Source organism: Cloeon dipterum, chromosome 1 (genome assembly GCF_949628265.1).
Source record: "Cloeon dipterum chromosome 1, ieCloDipt1.1, whole genome shotgun sequence".
NCBI classification, from domain to species: domain Eukaryota; kingdom Metazoa; phylum Arthropoda; class Insecta; order Ephemeroptera; family Baetidae; genus Cloeon; species Cloeon dipterum.
In genome coordinates this window covers 19929803-19949748 of record NC_088786.1, presented here as the reverse complement: position 1 = coordinate 19949748, position 19946 = coordinate 19929803, and the positions used below count along the sequence as shown (strand labels likewise).

General features: G+C 39.1%; 3 protein-coding genes across 7 annotated transcripts in view; 2 read left to right on the top strand and 1 right to left on the bottom strand.

Moving 5' to 3' along the window:
* The window catches only part of LOC135937629 (epidermal retinol dehydrogenase 2-like), a 30741-nt gene extending 17145 nt beyond the window's left edge, over window positions 1–13596 (bottom strand). For 2 of the 3 annotated variants that reach the window (XM_065480802.1, XM_065480813.1), the window contains exon 1: window positions 13199–13595. In XM_065480802.1, coding sequence (XP_065336874.1) covers window positions 13199–13430 — 232 coding nt within the window. In that variant the 5' untranslated portion in view covers window positions 13431–13595. Of the gene's footprint in view, window positions 1–13198 lie in introns of all 3 variants that reach the window. The other variant, XM_065480794.1, reaches the window with a different exon arrangement.
* LOC135937652 (uncharacterized) lies at window positions 2138–3748 on the top strand. The gene is made up of 3 exons (XM_065480836.1): window positions 2138–2363; window positions 2628–2733; window positions 3432–3748. The coding sequence occupies exons 1-3, from the start codon at window positions 2295–2297 to the stop codon at window positions 3608–3610; spliced, it is 354 nt and encodes a 117-aa protein (XP_065336908.1). The 5' UTR covers window positions 2138–2294; the 3' UTR covers window positions 3611–3748.
* A 406-nt stretch (window positions 13597–14002) lies between the features above and the next one.
* On the top strand, window positions 14003–19932 carry LOC135937571 (PHD finger protein rhinoceros). Of its 3 annotated transcripts, none has more exons than XM_065480731.1 (9): window positions 14003–14336; window positions 14525–14678; window positions 14738–14839; window positions 14920–15306; window positions 15867–16123; window positions 16183–16344; window positions 17759–17869; window positions 17928–18065; window positions 18710–19932. In XM_065480731.1, exons 2-9 carry the CDS (start codon window positions 14554–14556, stop codon window positions 19414–19416), a joined length of 1989 nt encoding a protein of 662 aa, XP_065336803.1. In that variant the 5' UTR covers window positions 14003–14336; window positions 14525–14553; the 3' UTR covers window positions 19417–19932. The 3 variants fall into 3 exon arrangements, with proteins under 3 accessions (XP_065336803.1, XP_065336818.1, XP_065336811.1); XM_065480746.1 differs by having other exon boundaries at window positions 14303–14325; XM_065480739.1 differs by lacking the exon at window positions 14003–14336 and adding an exon at window positions 14397–14423.
* Window positions 19933–19946: the final 14 nt, after the last annotated feature.

Below are 19946 nucleotides of genomic sequence, written 5' to 3'. Positions count from 1 at the left end.
TAAGTCACATATATTATGAGCCTTAGCTTGAATAAGTAAATTTAAAAGTGAGAGAACCTAGATAAAATTTAAATTCCTAGCGCTTCACAAGTAGCCGTAAAACCAATAAAAAAACAGCGCACAAATTTTCGATAGGTCGTAATTTGCGATTATCTCACCGTCAATGGACGAGTCACGCAGTCATTTCTCTTTTTCTATTGTGCTGCTAGCTTTTAGAATAACTTATTCCGAGATGTATGTGTATATTTTCGGTTCAAAAAGCCAGCGCGCGCGCGATGAAAGTGAAAGGGGCCGAATCATTTTTCTCTCTCGCACGTGAAAAGATTGTGTTGCACAAAACAAAGGGGGCGATCGACACAAAAGGAGCAATTTGCAATAGATATATATGCAATGTTCAATTTGCTCTGCTCGGCGGTCGTCGGGCAATTTGGCGCGGTAGCAACCACAGCTGCTGGACCCAAGTAGGAAGAGAGGAATTACTCTCGTTACTCCACTACTGCACAGTTTATTATTTGCTCCTATGCTTCTACCGCACGATTTACTCTGGGAAAGATCGTGGTATTCGTGATATTTTGTTCTTTAGTATTTGATAAGATATTTGGAAAATTTGTGATATTCTTTATTACTTATTTTTGTCACGATTTACCACGATCACTTAGGTTCTTTTGTCGTAAAAATGATGATTTCGTCAATTTTAATAAATTAATAGACGATTTAAAAGAAAATTATAATGGCCTCATTAAGTTGAACCGTCAGATGAAAAGAGTTGGAGTTGCTTGCCCTAAAGATATTCTCAATTTTGTCTACGACTATCGAAATTCATCGTGAAAACCACCTGAATTTAACATTAAAATTAAATTTCTGAGGAATAATTTTTATTAACAGCCAAGCAGGTCCTTTGAAACGTGATTTTTGGTTAGGAAATCGGCCTGAGAGGTGGCAAAAACCGCCTACACAGAAATGGATCCCAAACCACATAAAATTCGTTTCATTCGTCTTAAAAACCGTAAAAAATCCCAAACCTTCTTATGAATCTTGTCCACAATTCCATAATTTCTATTTTTAGCATTTGATTTTTTATATTTAAATTTCTGAAGATTTATTTTCACGTCTAAAAGGCTTAAATCAAATCCACTTCTAACTGAAAATCTACTAAAATTTGTGTCGGAGATAAGTTACCCTCTCCAAATCGAATCGCATTACGCCAAAGCTGCCGAGTTGCATTCTTGAGGATTCATCGCCCCCGTTAAAAACAAGACGCACGGGAGAAACACATCACGAGCGGTGCAATAAACCTACAGAGACCGGAATATACGAGGCAGTAAAAATATCCATCGTGTATGCCGCCCAAGCAGCACTTTGAATTTTAACAAGTGCACGCCGCAGTTGTATGTATACAATTCATTAAATATGTTTTGCACTCAAGGCCAGACGTAATATGCAATAAGAGATACGACAGTAAAACGTGCGTCTGTTGCAAGATGCGCAGCACAGGAAACTTTAATTTTTTTTCTTACACCACTTTTAATAAGGAAAAACATGACGATTAACCAAAGGAATAGTCCCCGTTATTTATAGCTAGATCGATGCCTCCGTATATAATGCACTGCCATAATTGATTGAAAAGTGGTTAGATTTTAATAAACTTAACATGATTGGAATCTCCTCTATGTCAGTAAGATATGAATCAAATGATGTGCAATTTTCAAACATTCGTGATTTTTTCAACACTTTCACACAGAAAAGTATTCTGGGATGGGAAAATAGCATGCAGAAATGTAACGGCTCGTAGTAGAGTTTTAAATTTGTCTAAGATAGTTTTCATAAAATCAAGCTTTATTTTGGCTGTTTCAAAATTATTTTACGGGCTGATAACTTGCTGGTATAAATGCGAGTCAAATTTAAAACAGCTTTTCAGGGAAATTTTGGAGAATAAACTTTTCAGATTATTAAAAAAATGAAAAATTCATCAGCTCTCTGAATTTACCAAGACTATTTTGGTATGAACTTGTTAGCCATCCTTCAAATTTTGTCAAATGAATGATATTCAGTGTTATGGTGCTGTATGAATAATGGCTTCGTGGAATGAATCCGATTTGGACGCGCTGATAACGGCGATAATAATGAAGCGAGACGCGTGCAGCCGGCTAGAATGCGAATGCGTGGGCCTGCTTTCCACTTTGTTTATCTGTTTCCCTAACAACGCACACCCACAATGGCCAGCCGCTAAATAGGTCATCTAAATTGGAGTGCAATCCCGATAGCCTGCTGCTAATTGCTAAAATTATTTCATTATGTCTTTCAACGCACTCAGTTGCAGCGAGGTTGACCCGTTCGAGTGCTGTGTCCGTTTCAAGCCTCTGGTAAATTTAACATGAAAAAGGTTGCTAGACTTAATGGAAAAATTTTACAATAGGCTCGTAATGAATTTCCACACTTCATTGCAAGCAGATCGTTTGACCTGGCCTAATTATATTATTTCCTCCTCCGCCTAGCTCGCGACTGCTTTTACTTTCCTATTTCTACAGGAGCAAGTTTTTTTAATTACGTCAACTCTTTCTTATGAATTACCTGAATTACTTGCATTACGGTAAACACTTGATTTTCAACATTCTTCTTCGATTTAGCGAGCCTTCCACGAGTGGAAATTCGAGAAACGTCTCACCGAGGCTTTTGGCGAAGACCTGACCAAGCGGAGCGTTTTACAAGACATCAGTGATCACTATTTCCAATGTGAGTATCAAAACCGTGAAATAAGCAAGTCAAAATTGCAAAAATCATTCTAATTTGAAAAATTTGCTTCTGATAGGTCCAATAGAAATAAATTTAAATGTTTAAAGTATTCTAAAAGAAACTAGGGAAATAAACAATTTTCGTCAAAATGACAAGACGAATTTAAGATTTTTATCTCAGTTGCAACCTGAGAGGGACAGTCTGTTTCGGGTAATGAAACAGCAAGATTCGGAATATTTCCTACACTGTTTACGACATTTTTAGAAGGGTTTAAACTGTCTTTTCCGAGCGTTATTTTTACATTTTAATTCTTTTCAAAAATGAGTTGAAAGGTAAAATAAAATGGGTAAAATTTTATAACCAACTGGTTGCAAAGTATCATTTTTTAATTTAATTAAAAAATCATGTGAAAAAGGGTATAAAATCATATTTTAAATGACGTTGTAAACAATTTTACGCGTTTTATAGGTTAGTTTACAGGATTCATAAGCGATTTAGACAGTTTTAAAATGAGGCTTGAAAGTTCTATAATTGCGTGATATGTGCTTAATTTTTGTCAAGGATTAAATCAGAGGTGCTTTTGAGTTGGTTACAATTAGGATGCCTTTGTGCTTAACATTTTCTTGATAAAAATTGCAAGAAGTGATAGTTTTCCAAGGGAGTTTTTAGAAACCAGTTTGAACAAAAAAAATTCGCAGCCAACCAACTCATGACCACGATTACCGAGTCCAAGTCTCGCGCCTTCCTCGAGTCTGAACTGGCGACGATTGTGCTCGCCGGCCTGCTGCAACTGGAACAAGTGAAACCGAAGAGTGCAGTCGAGTGGATGGCCGACTGGCTGACGCTCCACGAGCCAGCAACCAGGACTCACAATTAAAGTGCGTTCGACTGGTCTTGCAATTATACCCTCGCAATTCCTGCTGGCCTTATTAGAAATTATTATCATCGAGTAGTTGTAAATAGCAAATAATCGCTTCTCGGGAAGAGGCAATAAATCGTGCGGATTAAAAGATTAGCTCTGTTTCCTTCCTGTGATACCTTATTCTCTACACGTGTTATACCTAGCTAGGAAGTCACCTTGCGTATGGGGAAATAGAAATAACGAGTCTTCTATCATTTCATCCGCCGCCGGAGGACAACAAAAGAGTAAAGTGCCCCCAGGGAGAAAAAAAATACAATCTATTCATCGAAAGTTGTCCGTTACAATGCACTTTTCTTTGAACAATATTGCCTGATGAGAGCGATTACGCTGCTCCAAACTCACGTCACGGCCGGGAAAAGAGAAACACGTTTGATTTTTCTAAAGAGTTTAATCACTCTCACCCGCCGCCGCTGCGGCCGCGATGTTGAAAATACTGTCTCCGCGCTTAAAAGTGTCACCGTGTTATTCACCGGGTCGAGTTTCAAGCGAAGGTATACGCAGCCCAGTTTGTTTTGTTGATTTTTAAGGTCACCAACACCGCGAGACTTACTGCGCTCAAAGAATCAGCTGGTCAGAAGAGCAGACAGTTGACAAAAAAATATCCTGTGAATTTTACCGAAACATTACAGGAAATAACTGAACTTATGACTTACTTTTTTCGATAAAAGTTTCTTTTGAAAGAAATTACCTAAGACTCTCCCATATGGAGTAAAGAGCGTTAAACCGAAGTTTTTACACTTGTTAGTCAGCGCGAGGAAGAGTTTGTGGTCAAGTCGCTTTCATTACTCTCTGCTGATGCAAATTAATAATGTCAAGAAATGAAACTCTCGCAATAGCATCATGAAAGTGCATCTCCCAGATAGAGAAACTGCTCTTGTGCTCATTCTCCCTTTCAGTCTATTATTGCAAACAGATTCACTCGAGCAAAATGAGTCAGTGGAGCGGCCAATCATCCAAAATAATTTGATATATGACACTGCAGAAAAGTTCTAAGAGGTTGAATAAAAATTCTTCATTGATTTTTATTTCTGGGTATACAAGAGCTCCGATTTAAAGTTAATATTTGAATAAGCAAATTCTGAAAAAAATATCTTAACTCTAAATGTATTTGGGAAGGATTAAAATTTTTCCAGGTTGTCATTTAAATTTATGAGAAAACTGATACAACGTTTGCACTCTAATCATCGTCTCCTTATTGAAAATCAGTATTTATTTCGCTCACCGTTGAAAAGATCGTAACGAAGGGAATCAAATTCAAGCGAAAAATCATTGACAATACTGCTTAATTTTTTCGAGGAACTTGGCAAAATCTGAAACCCAATCTAAATTTGATTACTGCATAGTGTAAATTTAATATTCTTCAATTCAAATATCGATTTTTACTCTGTATTTATCCACTTTAACAAACGTAAGACGTGAAAAATCGAGTATATTGCCTTAGTGAAGTGTGGGGAAACAACTCGGACTGGTTTCTTCCTGCCTGGTTCTCGCTCTGATGCAAAAATGCACTTTCATTTGCACCAAGCAAGAGGCTGTGAGCAAAGGGTCAGCAGCCGTGTGTGCGTACATCTATTTGCTTTCGCTTCAGCATTGACATTGCCGCCTTTTATTGTGGGCTCCGTTCGCACCTCGCTACCTTTGTTTGCTGTGTGTCTCCTTATTGACTGTTAAAACTGTGCCAAGTTTCGAAGGAGTGAGTGAAAAAATATTTCTAATAAAACGTTTATGCTGATGGGAACAATTCGATTGCGGTTTGTGTATCTGCGGTCTGCGCAGCTGGGGGTTTCAGTTTGACAGACTCATTTCGCGATTCAACAGGTGTGCGACGGCAGCTCGGTGTCAATCAGCGAGATTCGCGCGACTCCGCCCATGTATAGCGGTCCATCTTTCTTGATATTGTACAAGAAATTAATCATCTTGTGACATGACTCGGTTGGTAGCGTGCCATTTGAAGGCAGTTCATTTGCTAAAGAAAATAAACAGTCTGGCAGCGTGAGAATTATTTATGCTGCTAGAAAAAATGCATAAGAAGAATAATGTATTATTCTCCTCTTGGATTAATCTGTTTACCTGTTTTGCAAAATTAGCTGCTGAGCCAGTCCTGGCTGATAATTTTTCTGAATTGGCTGCAGTTGTAAAGGTAATAAAAAATAGAGCAAGAGTAGAGTTTTCCCCCTTTTTTTATTTTATTTTTGAAGAGAATAGAATTTCGGGCTGGATGAAAGATGACGATTTAATTTTATCCTTTAATTATTCAAAAATAAAACAGTTTCATTTCTTCGAAATTCATGATTTACATATTTAGATTTTCTAATACAGAGTGCACGCTCAATAAATTCCCCATTTTCCACCGGTTGGAATTCGTGCCCAGCCGTTTCCCTAATTGCGCGTAACGCCGACTTCCGACAGCCGCTCATAGTGAATGTAAAACATCCAGCAGCAGCAAGGAACGGTACTTGAACAAGAGAAATTAACGTAGCTGCCTGCGAGTGTGTATTTTCTAAGTCGTCGTCAGATGCTCTCCGTCTTTTTTTAAATAGAACCAATTGCAGCAGCAGCATCTTGAATGCGCCGGTAGGCTAATAGCAGCAACAGCAGGCTCGCTTTAGACCGACACACTCTCTCTATCGGAATGAAAAGTCGGCATCTAGGACGCAAACCCTGCACATGCTGCATGGCATCAAAAGTTACAATCGCATTGAAAGGCACCTTTGAATGGTAGAAATTCGGGCAAATTGGCTGCATTTTTTCTTTCCTATTTCCTAATTGATAATCAAATTTCAAGTGGGCATTGCAAATTTTCAGAAAAAAATATTGTAAATTTTGTAAATTGAGATGAAGCTAAAATATTCCTAGGTTGCAGCATAAATTTCTGAAAAAAATCATCTTCTTTAAGTTTGCATGCTAATCAAGCGGCGGACTTTGTCTCCTTATTGAAAATCATGATTTATTTCAACAGAATTGAAATTTTCCTCATAGCTCGCACACTGTTGGATAGGATAGATTGCGAAGCGAAAAATCCAACTTTTTTTGAAAAATCCAAAACGAAAAATCAGTGCCGATAAACGTTTATTTTTTCGAGAAATTTGGCAAATTCTGAAATTTACAATCCGTTATATTTCATTAAATTCTGATGCACTTAATACTTGAACGAGCACCAGCCGATAATTTTCATCTGTATTGGCTGGAATTTTAACATAACAAAACCATAAATTTAGAATGATAAATTTGGAAGCAATTATTACATTTTTAAAATTAAACTATGTGACATTTGAATTTTCAACAGGATAAATGTCAAGTGTGAGAAGTAAAATGCAATATTATTGTGTCCTCGTTCGAGACTTCCTGCTTTGCAGACTCTCTGGAGTGCACCTGACCTCAAATGCAACAGCGCAAGAGAGAGAGAGAGAGAGGTGTATGAAATGCACCGCGCGCGCGTTCGTACACATATTCGCTCACTCCGCACGCACTCACTTAATATAATTATTACGCCGGCCCAACGCAAATGCATCTTTCGAGATACGTGTACGTAAACCCACTCAAGTCTCAGTCAGTGTTTCTTTCTGAGGCGGCTGCAGTACTTCTTGCACAATTTGCTCACTCAGAGAGATTTGCCGCAATTACAAAAGTGCTGGCGAGAGAAGTAATCCAGCACAACCACCGTAATCATTCCATAACTACGACGCCAGATTTATGTGCAAACTGTAATGAAATTATTATAAGCCGATTTGCAGCACAGACTTGAAAATTACAGCAACCCGAGTGACGACAGGCACGCAGTTTTCAACACAACTAATTGCACCTGGATTTTAAATAGTGTGCCATTTTGCTTCAGTCCGAGCCTTAACTACGTCAGTCAATACAAGAGGTTTTGCAAAACATTTCAAATGAATGAACGGGAAAGAGTTAAAATATTGACAGGCCGACGTTTAAAAATCGGCTCCAAAGTTTTCCTGCTAATCAAGAGGCGAGCACTGTCTCCCTTTTGTAAATTTATTATTTATCATTAATTTTATTACTTATTAAAATTTACGAAAGGTTTCCTCGTCCAGTTAATTTTTCTCCATCAAACTAAATTATTCTTTTGAAAATTTAAGCCAACAGCCATGCCATGTAAAATGGAGCAGTTATATTTTATAGCCCCGGCATCGTTGAGAGAGTAAAAAACTATTTCTATTACATCCATTCAGTCTGTTCTGCAGGTTTTTTTTAGCAAAAATTTCGCAACAGAAACTATGTCTCTGCACAGATGTCCCAAATTGCGATTCCAGGACACTCTTCTCGCGTTGGGAAAAGCAATTGTTGGTGCAACGATGAGTTTGCAAATATTTCTCAGCTTCTTTTCAACAGAATTCCTATTATTCACAGCCCGCGCTGCTCCGTTCGTTTCACTCACTGCAAGGTGTAAAGAAAGTCCTGTTACCTGCGCGCTGCAGTCGAACAAAAAGCGAGCGCGCGACACAAAAGACTCTCATTGCAGTCTCTCCTCGCGTTGGCATTTACACACACACATTTTAGCCAATCTACTTCCAGCAGGAGAAAACACGTCTTCCATTAATACTTCTATTTCGATCAAGACTCGAGATAATTTCCAAACATTCAATCGTAATTTGGAGGGTTAAATTGTGTTTTCTTATCTAGTATCTATCAAATTTTCAAGTTAAGCTGTACAGAAAGATTGTAAAAAAATCCATTATACTTTTACTTTGAAATAACTCTTTAAAAATTGGGAAAGAACGGAAAGAACTAAAATTTCCCAGTTTGCTGTTTAAACTGGGTACAAAGTATGCTTGGTAATCAAGCGGCGAGCACTGTCTCCTGCTTTAAAATCATGATTAATTTCCCAAGAAGGAAAGACTTTCCTCATATTTTGCACACAGTTGGATAGATCGCGACGAGAGCGGATCGAAATCAAGCGAAATAGATGAACCCTTTAATTTTTCGAGAAATTCAGCAAAATATGAAATTATTCAACATCATAGAGATAAACTGTTGCTAAATTCTAAATATGTATACCTTGGGTAGACTCAATGAACAACTTGCTACAGCCAACAACGCAAAATGTTCTTAACTGTTGGCCTGTAAGGCTCCACTTTATTTTTTTGGCGGGTTTTCCGGACAATAAAATGTACGAAATAAAAACCTTTTAGAGTCTATTACGTCAGACTATCTAGCAAACTCATCAAATGTGTGAAAATAGCCGTGAGCAATTTCTTAACTCTGTAATGACAGATTAATTCGTGGAGTTTTAAGAAGAACAAATCACTTTTGTGTCGAACGAACAGCGGCTAGGCACAGTTACTTCTTCAAACACAACAAAAAATTTTGGAATTGACACAGCTGCGGGCAAGGCCGAAAAAGTGCGTATTTGTCTAGCCATACTAAATTGCAAATAAGTATACCGACCTTGGACCACTGAAGGCACTGAAGCGGCGGGTGTTTTGGGCTGTATATTTATTATCAAATTAGCAAGACACAGGTTTATGTTGTCCTGGGTCATCTGCCTTTTCTATGTCAAGTGCCTAGAAAGTGGTATTTGCAAAGCGTCTCTGCTTAGCGTGGTGCGGCAATTAATTAAATGGCACAGGGATCGATTGATCTTTACAGAGCTGCAATCACGATTTCTTCAAGCGCCAGACTCGCTGAAGCAGCACATAAAAAAGGAGATCTATATAGATTGAGAAGTAATAAAATTGTTTCTGATGGGTAATTAACAGTTTGAGACAATTGAATCAAATCTGATGACGTAAAGTTGTAAGTTGGTTAAATTATTTTAAAATCTAAAGATCCTTAATAATATATTTTTCTTTAGCCCATATTTTATCTTTGAATTACGTCATTACTGATTGGAGAGCTGTAAATTCGTCTAATTAAAGAAATGTGCAAGAAAATGTGTTCTGAAAGCATAAACGTAATGTGATTGATTTTTTTAACGATTATTTATTTATGTGGATAAATTGTATTTATCTAAAATATTTTGATGGTAATTTTGGCACTAAATGAATGCACCAAAATGGTACCAGACTGATCGAACTTGAATTGATGATTACGTATTTTGCTCCAAACTTAAATTTTAAGACTGTGGACCCAGCTACTTCGTAATTTAAGTTAAAAAAATGGCTTTTCTCCTTGGATTATTTTATTTTAAAGATTTATTTTTTTAACACAAATGACTATCTTTTATATGTTTGCAGCTGAGTGAGTAAGCTCCAACTGCTGTTAATTCGTCTGAGTTGGCTGGACTCCGAATGTTCAAAAATAAACATTTCTTTTCAATAAAAAATGAGCATTTCTGTTGGCTCCTCTTCGTGGAGATCTCACTATCAAATCCTCATATTATTAAAATATAAAAATGTTAGCTGTTTAAAATGCGAAAGAAAGGCGAGCTGAGTGGGCTTCTTGGAGAGGAGTCGTGGGCCGAACTAATTGTATATTCATTCTGCTATACAGTGCCTGCGGCCGGATTAGTCCCGACACTCCCTAAATTTCATTTGCGTATTAACCGGCAATATGTCTTGATCAGAGATCTGCATGGTGTGTCCGAGACAAAAATGACTACTCGCCTCTGAATTGTTTGACATTTAATGAGACTTGGTTTTTGATTGATTGTCGCAAACCCCCCTTTTTATTATGCAATATTATCCGCGACGCCGGCTCCCCGTTGGGCAACCATGGCAGCAGAGCGGCAGAACGAAAGCAAAGTTCACAATGATAATAGCGAGGCTTATCAAAACGGCTTGCGCTTCCAAGGTTACGCAGCATACTGACTTTGCGAGTGAGAGTGAACACATCAGATAAGGTGTGCGTTGGGACGGACACTTGAATTAAGTCGATTACGACTCTTCAAACCTGAGGTCAATATAGCTCAAATCAGGTTCAACGTGATTTTTCTATTTCCTGTTCCGTGTTAAGTCGTTAGTTTGTCGGGAAAAACGATAAAAGGTAACGGAGGAAGTACAAGATACTCTATCAACGTCACAGTTAGTAGGAACAGGAGTGCATTATCTTTTGGTCAACATAATTTTATCTCTTAAGTGTCAAAGCCATTGTGAGAGAGCGTACAAATAAACGTTACTTGAAGAAGATTGGAACCGGTAAAAAAATTGAATTATTGAGAGTTTTGCTGCAGAAAAAATTCAAAATTTTCCAATTTTCTCCAAAACTTACAGCGCTTGACCACTTTTTCTCGGCAGATTTTGATTTCTCGTCAAGAAACCTTTTGATGAAGCTCTATGTTGTCGAGAGATAAAATATTATTTCAAGTAGGGAGAAATACCTCATTGTACCGTTTGAAAATCGTGCTAACTTTGCAGACACTTATCTCTTATCTGCAACATTTTTTACAGCGCTCTACCTCAATTTTTGGTTTTAACTCAACTCTTTTATGCATTTTCAACAAGAATCTTGCAGTTTCAGTCCGCTTGAAATTTGTAGAAAACAACAGCATTTTGTGAAACCATGAGGGGCACAATATTTTTTTTATTGCCAAAAATTACATTTATTTGTAACCGTGAAGCCCGCAAAGAACAAACGGTTTTTGCAATAGTGGAATTTTTTCAGAAAATCAAGGTTTTTACCAGCCCTGACGATTATTGAGTGTGTCCAACACCATAAGTGAGAACAAGCGGTGGCGATCGTCGCTAGATCAAATATTGTGAGCTGACTGGCGAAATGGTAGTGCAGAGTGGTCAGCGGCCAGGTGATGTAACGCGCGAGTTTCGTCGTCCGAATTTCTTCGCCCATAACCTTGGCCCCTTACCACTTCTCTGGTAGGATATTTGGACAAGTGTTATACAACTGGCGCGGCGCGAACTCGTCGTCCCGGCCAGCAGCAGCCGCGCGCGAGAAAGTGACTCTAGCGAGATGTCGGGCCAGTTTGCCGCATTTTCGCCTCTTTTCTCACCGTCGCAGCCTTGGCCCAAGCAGAATCTTGTATAATTATTACTGCTGCTGCTCTTGTTGGGAAATTATTCATATCCCTGTCTTATTTTCCCGCGTGATTAGTTTTGTTCCTAGGACTGAAATATTATTCTCTGGCAGTTTTTTAGTTTTAAATTTTAATGAAATTGATACGTCTCAATGGCTCATTTCAGATTAGTAAAAGATATATACATATTTAAATTCGATTTATACAGGACAGTTGAAAATTATTTTAACTGTTGGCAACAATGACCAGTGGATCAAATTGTTAGTTTTGACTGCAATAACCAAAAGAGAGCCCTGCTACGATAAAAAAATCAAATTTTTCCAATGCCAATTTTCTCCAAAATTTCCAGCGCTTGAACATATTTTTCATTTATTCTCGTCAAGATGTACCCAGCGGTGTATACCACTTTTTGGGGTAACTTTTAGCTTTGAAAGATTTCAAGTTGGGAGACGGTCTTCGCCATTTGAAAAAATATGTTTGCTTTACAACCACGTTGCTAAAAAAACTGACAGTGCTCCCTTGGTCAATTTTAGCACTAACTGTATTCTAATGGTAAGAGAATACTTAATGCACTGGCATTTAGGATATGCGGGTTTTTGCAGCAAAAGTCCGCTTAAAATCTGGTGTCGCCTCAAAAATGCTCTAAATTTAGTCTGAACAGGCGTTAGCTGATAGATATAATGATTGAGGAACCAACGAAATCTCCAAAACAATGGCCCTAACAAAAGGCCATTAAAACATTTTAAATAAACACAATTTGGTTTAAATCGTTCAAAGTAGAAGTGGACAGTGTTTAACAACCAAGAGCGGTAGTTTATTTTTCTGGATGATTTATTTCAAACAATTAATTTAAAGAAAAGGTTTTAACATATAATTTTTTCTTTACTGATGGCTATAATTTTCACACAGAAAACTAATTGTAAAAGCGAGTGATTAACGCACGCAATACAGTCTTTGATTCGAGCGTCAGAACGAAATGAAAGGTAGCTGCATGTAGAATTTTTAACGAGCGTGCGTTATTTTCAGCAAAAAAGTTGAGCAGCCAAACCGGTTGATTGCAATATTGTTCACGTTCGGCAAATTAAACTTGACCAATATTCCCCAGCCATTTTTGTGCGTCACTCGCATATTATGGCACTTGCTAAATTGCGTTAGCAGTCACTGATCTGGCATAATAACACCTGCTATTTGGACTATTTAGAGGTTCCTATAGTGATAATTTCTGAGAGAGCAAGAGCAAGTAGCTTTTCAGATTGCAGCGCAGTTTGGTGTTTGAACTCGAGATTATTTTATCAACTTTTAATCATCATAGGGCAAAGATTGTTGCTCAGCGGCGGAACGTATATTGATCAGAAAATAAAAATTTAATGACCACATTAATTATATTTCAAGTGGAACTGTAGAAGAGTTTAAATGGACAGTAAATTCTCCATTCAATTCTAAACAATGCGCTTATTAATTTTAAGTATATGCAGTGATAGAAAATCTGACGAGATTTAAATGCTAAGGGATTAAATTAAACGTATAGTAAAAAGGTGAGTCTTTTGAACAGCTAATCCCTTTTTCCATTTTTTAAACAAATTTCACATAAAGAGGAAAAACAAAATATAACTCACCCTGTGAGTTGATGTCCCAGATGACGACAGTGGCCCCGAGCCTGCTCAACTTGCTGCAGAGGGTTCTGCCAATGCCATTGCCACCCCCGGTGACGAGGGCGATTTCACCCCTGAGGGTCTCCCTCCATCCAGCCCTGTAGTGGCGCGGGATGAGGTTGATGATGATCGACTCGATGATATAGTACGCCGAGAGGATGAGGAAAACGAGGAAGTCGACCAGACCCTGGAACATGGTTGCGGCCGTGTATCACAACTCTCGGTTCCTGAAACTGGCGAGCAGGGCTCGTGCGTGGTCTGGCACGTGTCGTGTGCGGTGCGGTGCAGTCGGCGGCGACGAGCAATTCGTACTAACACTGTCCGCACTAGAGCACCGGCAATGAGTGTTCAGTCCGAGCTGCGTGCACTGTGGGGGTACCGAAATCCAGCCCGCCACACGGCGAGTGAGGTGCGTTCGCTTCCAATTTAGACCTACAGGTGGCATCGCTCGCGGAGTGCTTTTCAAGTTTTGCCACCACCAAAAATTTAAAGATAAAGAACTGGCGAATCCGCCATGATTGTACTAGGCACGTCCCATGTGACGTCATAAGAGCAGCTTTAAAGCTATTACAGAGGGGCGTGTCTAATAATCAAATTTAAACAACATGGCGGGATCACCCATATCCACCGGTGCTGGTTGTTCATACCGGTTCATACTTAATTTTGCAAGGCTAGTTTAAACGCCATTTAAATAAGTTGAAATGATCTGTTTACAAATGAAAAAAATGGCGTTTTATCGTATCTGAACGAATTTTCTGTACATACAAAGGAGCATAAAACATAACAATATGGTGGCGGCGACGTATAGTGAAAGATGTGACTAATCCACAGCTTGTTGCCGTCCTCACGTTTTCCGGTTCCCCCTGCATTTTTTCCAAGCTTCCCTTCTGCTGGCGTGACATTCCCCAGTCCCACCCCCGCGCACTCCTGACATTGTTATTATCATCTCCGAGTTGAAAGCCTCCACAGCGCGTCCGCGTCCCTTCAAATCTGTCTGTGCCCGCTGAACTACATACTTGTTGTGTTGACTTTTCCGTCGGAATTCTCCAATCCTGACAAACATTCACCAGTTTGACTAAAATGCATTTGAGGTATTACAAAGGTAAAACACGTTCTATTCGTCATAACATGTTGTATTTTTGAACGACAATTTTAGTTTATGTACTAGGGAATCGACGGGCTGAAACATGTAAAGTGAAAGTATAGATATTAATTTACGTTTGAGAAGCACTCGTTAATTTATTTCGTTAATTATGCATCGGTATGTAATAAAAACTTTTTGAATTGCAGACGTATGAAAGGAGAATGCCAGCAGAGTCATGTTTGAACCCGACCTTCTAGAGTTGCAAGAGTTTGCTGTTTGGGTTGTGTCCTTCTCGGTGTTCATCATGTTGGTTGCGTTCTTCGGATGTGTATGCGGATGCAAGAAGAAGAATGGGGACAAGTACTTAAAATTGTGTGTGTACGTGATTTAGATTTAATTACAAATTATTTGTGATTCAGGGATGACTGGCTTGGGAAGGAAGGGAAGCTGAAACCTCTTAACAATCTGGACGAAGATCAAGCCTTGCAATCAAATGGCGAAGCGCAAAGGGTCGCTAATAGGTACAATATTTTTCTATATGTACAATTTGATAACTGGGAAAAAAGATCTAATCCTCAATTGGATTCTTTCTTTGGTTCAGAGCGTCGACTGCAAATAGAAGTTTACCCGACATTCCAATAAACGAGCTGCGAGACACAGACCCGACTTGGGACTTGAATCAACTTACGAACACCTCGGACAACTGCTCAGAGCTCTACGCCACCGTAGGAGAGACCCCAAATTCCGAATTGGAGGCCAAAAGCAAGAAGCGTCAGGCTCCCAGCATTCCAAGCCCGGAAAACAGTCCCTCTGAATCCGCACCCGTCGGCTCCAAGGTTTTGGCTCACCAGTACGCCAAACTCAGCCACCCTTATGCGAGGGTGAAACCACCCCCTCCGAAGAATGACGCCTACGCTTCAACTAGCACTGTTACTCAGCCGTCGATGGAGTTGGAGAGCTCGGAAAACACTCCAGGCACTCAGGGAGGGTAATTTCAAAAAAAATTTAACTATTAAAAATAAACTACTATTGAGTTGTAAATGTTTGAAAGCCTATAACAGAGCTTAACAATGATTCTGCGGCTATGAGTGTTAGAGCAAAATTGAGGCAAATTTGAAAGCTGATATAATTTAGAAAAATTAGAGCTCAACTGCAAGCCATTAAATTTCTGCACGCTATTTTCTCATAACACTTCCGTTAAAGAATATTGGAAAAGTTCCACATTCGATTCGTCTTGCGTATTGTGTGGTAGATTATATATATATATATATATATATATATATATATATATATATATATATATATATATATATATATATATATATTAAATCCAACCTTTTCAATAAATTATGTTTGAAATTTTAAAAATGTTGATTTTAGAACTACAGAGGCACATAATGGCGAATTGAAACGTGTTGAAAATGTTTTTACCCTCACAACCGATTTTCTTGTCAATTTAATCACATTTTCGTGCCACAGTTGAATTTTTTTCCTAAATAAAATTCGAGTTAAATCATGTGAAGTAAAATAAAAAATTATTTTCTTCAGGTCCCAGACAACCCTGTCCTCTGGTACGGACCAGCCAATCCCTCCGCCCCGCACAAGACGCTCTTCTTCGCAAAGCAATTTGTTCCACGCATCCAGTTCGTCGCCAACAGTGACGATGGCTCGTAGTGCCAACACGCTGCCCTCGTACCCCGCCTCCTCATCGCCTGCTTTGGTGCTGGACTCGATACCCGCCGGCCCTGCCATCATGGGCAAGATTTCTGCCAGCCAAGAGCTGCCCTACATCACGCTACCAATTGGTAACGCAGATCTGAGTTTTTCTAAATGTGGATTAGAATGAAATTTCTGTCAAATATAGATAACGCACGCTCCAATCATGTACCTGTTGATCTCCCAAACGCTGAAGGCGAAGTAGGTGCTGTTGGGAATGACGTGGCTGACAATGCGGGTGCTGCTGATGATGTGGACCAGAGAAACCCAGGTGCTGGACATTTCAGTGGCGACTCTCAGGATTCGAGTAGTAAGATGAATTCCATGTTATTCAATAGAATTCAGAAAGGATTTGGCAAAAGGGTGGAAAGTGATGGAGAGATTGTCGTATTTTTTGTCATTTAATTTTTCGGAAATTCCTATATATACTAATACAGAATGACAAGGCCGTGGCGGAAAATCGGCTGACCAACGCAAGATTTCGAGCCAGACCTTTTTTCTTCAAAGTTTGGTGCTGAATAGCGGCGGTGCACTGTCAGCGAGGTTCCCGAGGAATATCTGGCCAGTAGATATTGTTGTGATCTTAATTTTAAAAAGGTTTTTGTTTGATCACCTCGCTCCATGGGCTGTGTTAGCTTGAAAAAGAGCATACTTAGAATTTTTCTGTATCAAATTTTCACTTGAACTGGTTCAGTTTAACTGAAACCTACATAAATATTGGAAATAAATGAAAACAGGCTTCATTCTCGTTGTTCTTCAAATCGTCGTTTTAATTCTCGACTGTAGTTTCGACGTCATCCAGTACGTCCTAATCATGAGAAAACAATTAAAATCAATACAATATAACGTCTCACATCTCAAATTACGAAAGATTCCTACATAAAAATTTATATTGTATTGATTTTAATTGTTTACTCATGATTAGAACGTACTGGATGACGTCGAAACTACAGTCGAGAATTAAAACGACGAATTTAAAGAACAACGAGGATGAAGCCTGTTTTCATTTATTTCCAATATGGACACAACCACGAGTGGTTGCCTATTTCAAAAACTTAAACCTAAATATTTCCGATATTTACCTGACCTATTTATTATTTTTTTATTGATGTTGATTCTCATCCAAGTCACAAGCAAATTAAAGGTTTGTAAATAAAAGTCACACATTTAAATTAAGAAGAGAAAACCAGCCCATTAGCTCACACTGTTAAAGCATTCTCTGGAGTGTCAAAGCAATGGGAGATATTTGAGCAGTTCGGGGATGTAATACAGGCTGCCCAAAGTCAGAGATGGCAAAGGTGGTTAATTTAGTGACTAAAAATGCACAACGGGCTGGGATTCGCCACTTGCTGGTTTGAGCACCTTTTCAGCGGCCTTTGGGACAAATGTCTGGCGTTTCATTAAAAGACTTCAGTGCGGTGAGGCGAAAAGATGGCCACATTGGGCCCAAGTTTCTCTGCGGCCACTCAGGCCCCATGTTACCTGCCCGGCATTGTAATTGGGACCCGCTGAGCTCATAGCCCACAGGATGTGCTGAGCAGATGTTAAAAAGGCTACAAAGATAGCGGAAAAACTGATAAATCAAACTTTAGTCATCGCAATGCTCCCGTTGAAAACTGACGTTCTCCAACTTTTGTTTGAAACCTGGGATACTTGAAGAAATAAAAATATAACTCCCATCAAATTATTTTTTTTTAAAAAAAAAAACACCTCTTAATTTTCAGAGGGCTACACGAGCATCAGTGTGCGAGAACCACTTGCGAGTATCAGAGCTCAGACCGGACAACTGAGTCGACGGACTGATCCTCATTATGCCACCGTTTCTGACGATTCTGGTAGGTCTTTTGTGCTCAATTTCTCCTTACATTAACTACTAATTATAATTTATAACAGATGAAATGTATGCTGCTATCGAAGACCGGTCAGGCAGTGACACATATGCCCAAATCGTGCCTCTGCCTCAACAGCAGCCACCTCCGCCAAGCGTCGACAGCTTGAGGAATACTTTGGCAGAAAATCACTCGCGTCAAGGTGCGTTAATGAGAATTTGAATTACTTACTTAATCTATAGAGATGGTCCATTTGCAATGCCCTCTGAAGGTCATACTATTGTATTGTTATCGCCACGCTGCCTTATCTAGAAATTCGATTCAGTGATGGTATAATTAGTAGCGGAGATTAATTTTACCTTGAGGAGGACTAATGCTGAGAGAGAAAAATGTGATTTTGTCAGGGTTCTCAGAATTGTCCTCTCATTTTAAAAATTTGATGCCTGATTTTTCCAAGGTGATACATACTTTATGAAAATTTTGCCAAGTTTCTTTACAAATCACCAAAAAGTTGCTTGTGAAAATCTCGAAAGGGAACAAATATTTTTTAGATTAAGTTTCATCATAATTCTGGACATAGAAATGGCCCATTTTGATAATGAAAATTTTGATAATGTTAAAATTTGGATTTATTTTTAATTTTCTATTCAGATTCTTTTAATTTGCTACAGTTAAAAAATCTTGAACTGCAAATATCAGGACACGGAGGATATAAAATTTATATTGTAAAGGGTTTTTGTTGGAGGGAAAGAAAAAAGAAGGTTAGTTATTTCCTTTAAATAAAACTTGGAAGTCTCTTTGCCAATTTTTCGCCCTCTTTGTTAATAGCACGATTTTGTGTTGCAGCGTCGTCGTCAAGCGCCGCGAGCACGGCAGCAACAGTAGGATCTCCAAAACCTGAGAAAAGGCAGGCCAATTCACCGCTACCCCCGCCCCCCGCAGTTCCTCCCCCCAACGTCTCTCCCCCGCTAACCCCGTCTCCTTTGCCCCAGAGTAAGCTGGAAGAAATGTACGCAAAAGTGATCAAGAAGAAAGGCTCAAAAGAGAGCACCCCGACGCATTCTGCCGCGAAGGAAGGTGCGTCGCGAACGGAGCCAGGCCACGCTAGCCTGGATTTGAACTCTGGCTACGAGAGCCTGCCGAGTGGGCGGCCCCCTGTGGAGCCCAATTACGAATCCATGTCCTCCAGCATCCCGGACAACGACTCTGCGTCCGGTTACGCGGTAGTCGCGCTGAAAAACCCAAACTACCCCGGATACGAGGAGGTTCGAAATTCAAACAGAACCTCTTTCCACCAGCAGAGCGACCCAAATTACGAGGAACTTGGGCATAAAAGCGACTCTTCCGTTCACGAGCCAAACTACGAAATGCTCAACGGCGAGCCCAACTATGAACCTCTAAAATCCAACTCTTCAGCTCAAGACGATCCAAATTACGAGAGTGTTTTGAGTTTGCGAGAGCCTCCGTATGAACAGCTAGATAAAAAGGCCACTGATAGTTCCGGTGATTTAATATACGCGACAGTTAACAAAAGTAACAAGAAAGCTTTATAGCTTGCACTATGAGACTGCTTAAACTTGTAGAATTCTCGACACCAACTTTTGGCAGCCAAATAATAGTAATTCAAACTTCTTGTGATAACAAAAACTCTTCCAATGTGATTCTATTTGTAATAATATGCGCTTCTGTCCAAAAGTTGACGCACCGCAATACTAAGCAATACTAATTACTCTTTGCAGCTTACCGGGCGCAAAGATCCTCTTGAAATTAGCTCATTTCTCTCTGGGTAGCAAAAAATAATTCCATTTTTCTCGTGCCACACACTATTTTGCTATCCAAATCTGTGCTCAACTAACATAGTGCTACGGGCTCTGAATTCCCCTGATTTTCTTGATATGGCGTAAGAAGTGGTAAATAAATGATATTGCAGGTTTAGAGAATTAGGAAAGCCTAGTTTTTTGTCTAGCCTGAATCTTGATGAAAAGCAAAATATTTGATTGTACAATACAAATTTAAATTTTGTATATTCAGAATTATATTGGAACTAAAATAGATCTTTCATCTCGAAATCCTATGTCTTTTG

Excerpts from the sequence above, each read along its gene's own strand:
- LOC135937652 (XM_065480836.1), top strand. The coding sequence starts at position 2,295 with ATGTCTTTCAACGCACTCAGTTGCAGCGAGGTTGACCCGTTCGAGTGC. Across the intron at positions 2,364-2,627 it reads GTGTCCGTTTCAAGCCTCTG|CGAGCCTTCCACGAGTGGAA; the intron begins GTAAATTTAACA and ends TCTTCGATTTAG. Across the intron at positions 2,734-3,431 it reads CAGTGATCACTATTTCCAAT|CCAACCAACTCATGACCACG; the intron begins GTGAGTATCAAA and ends AAAAATTCGCAG.
- LOC135937571 (XM_065480731.1), top strand. The coding sequence starts at position 14,554 with ATGTTTGAACCCGACCTTCTAGAGTTGCAAGAGTTTGCTGTTTGGGTT. Across the intron at positions 14,679-14,737 it reads AAGAAGAAGAATGGGGACAA|GGATGACTGGCTTGGGAAGG; the intron begins GTACTTAAAATT and ends TTTGTGATTCAG. Across the intron at positions 14,840-14,919 it reads GCGCAAAGGGTCGCTAATAG|AGCGTCGACTGCAAATAGAA; the intron begins GTACAATATTTT and ends TCTTTGGTTCAG.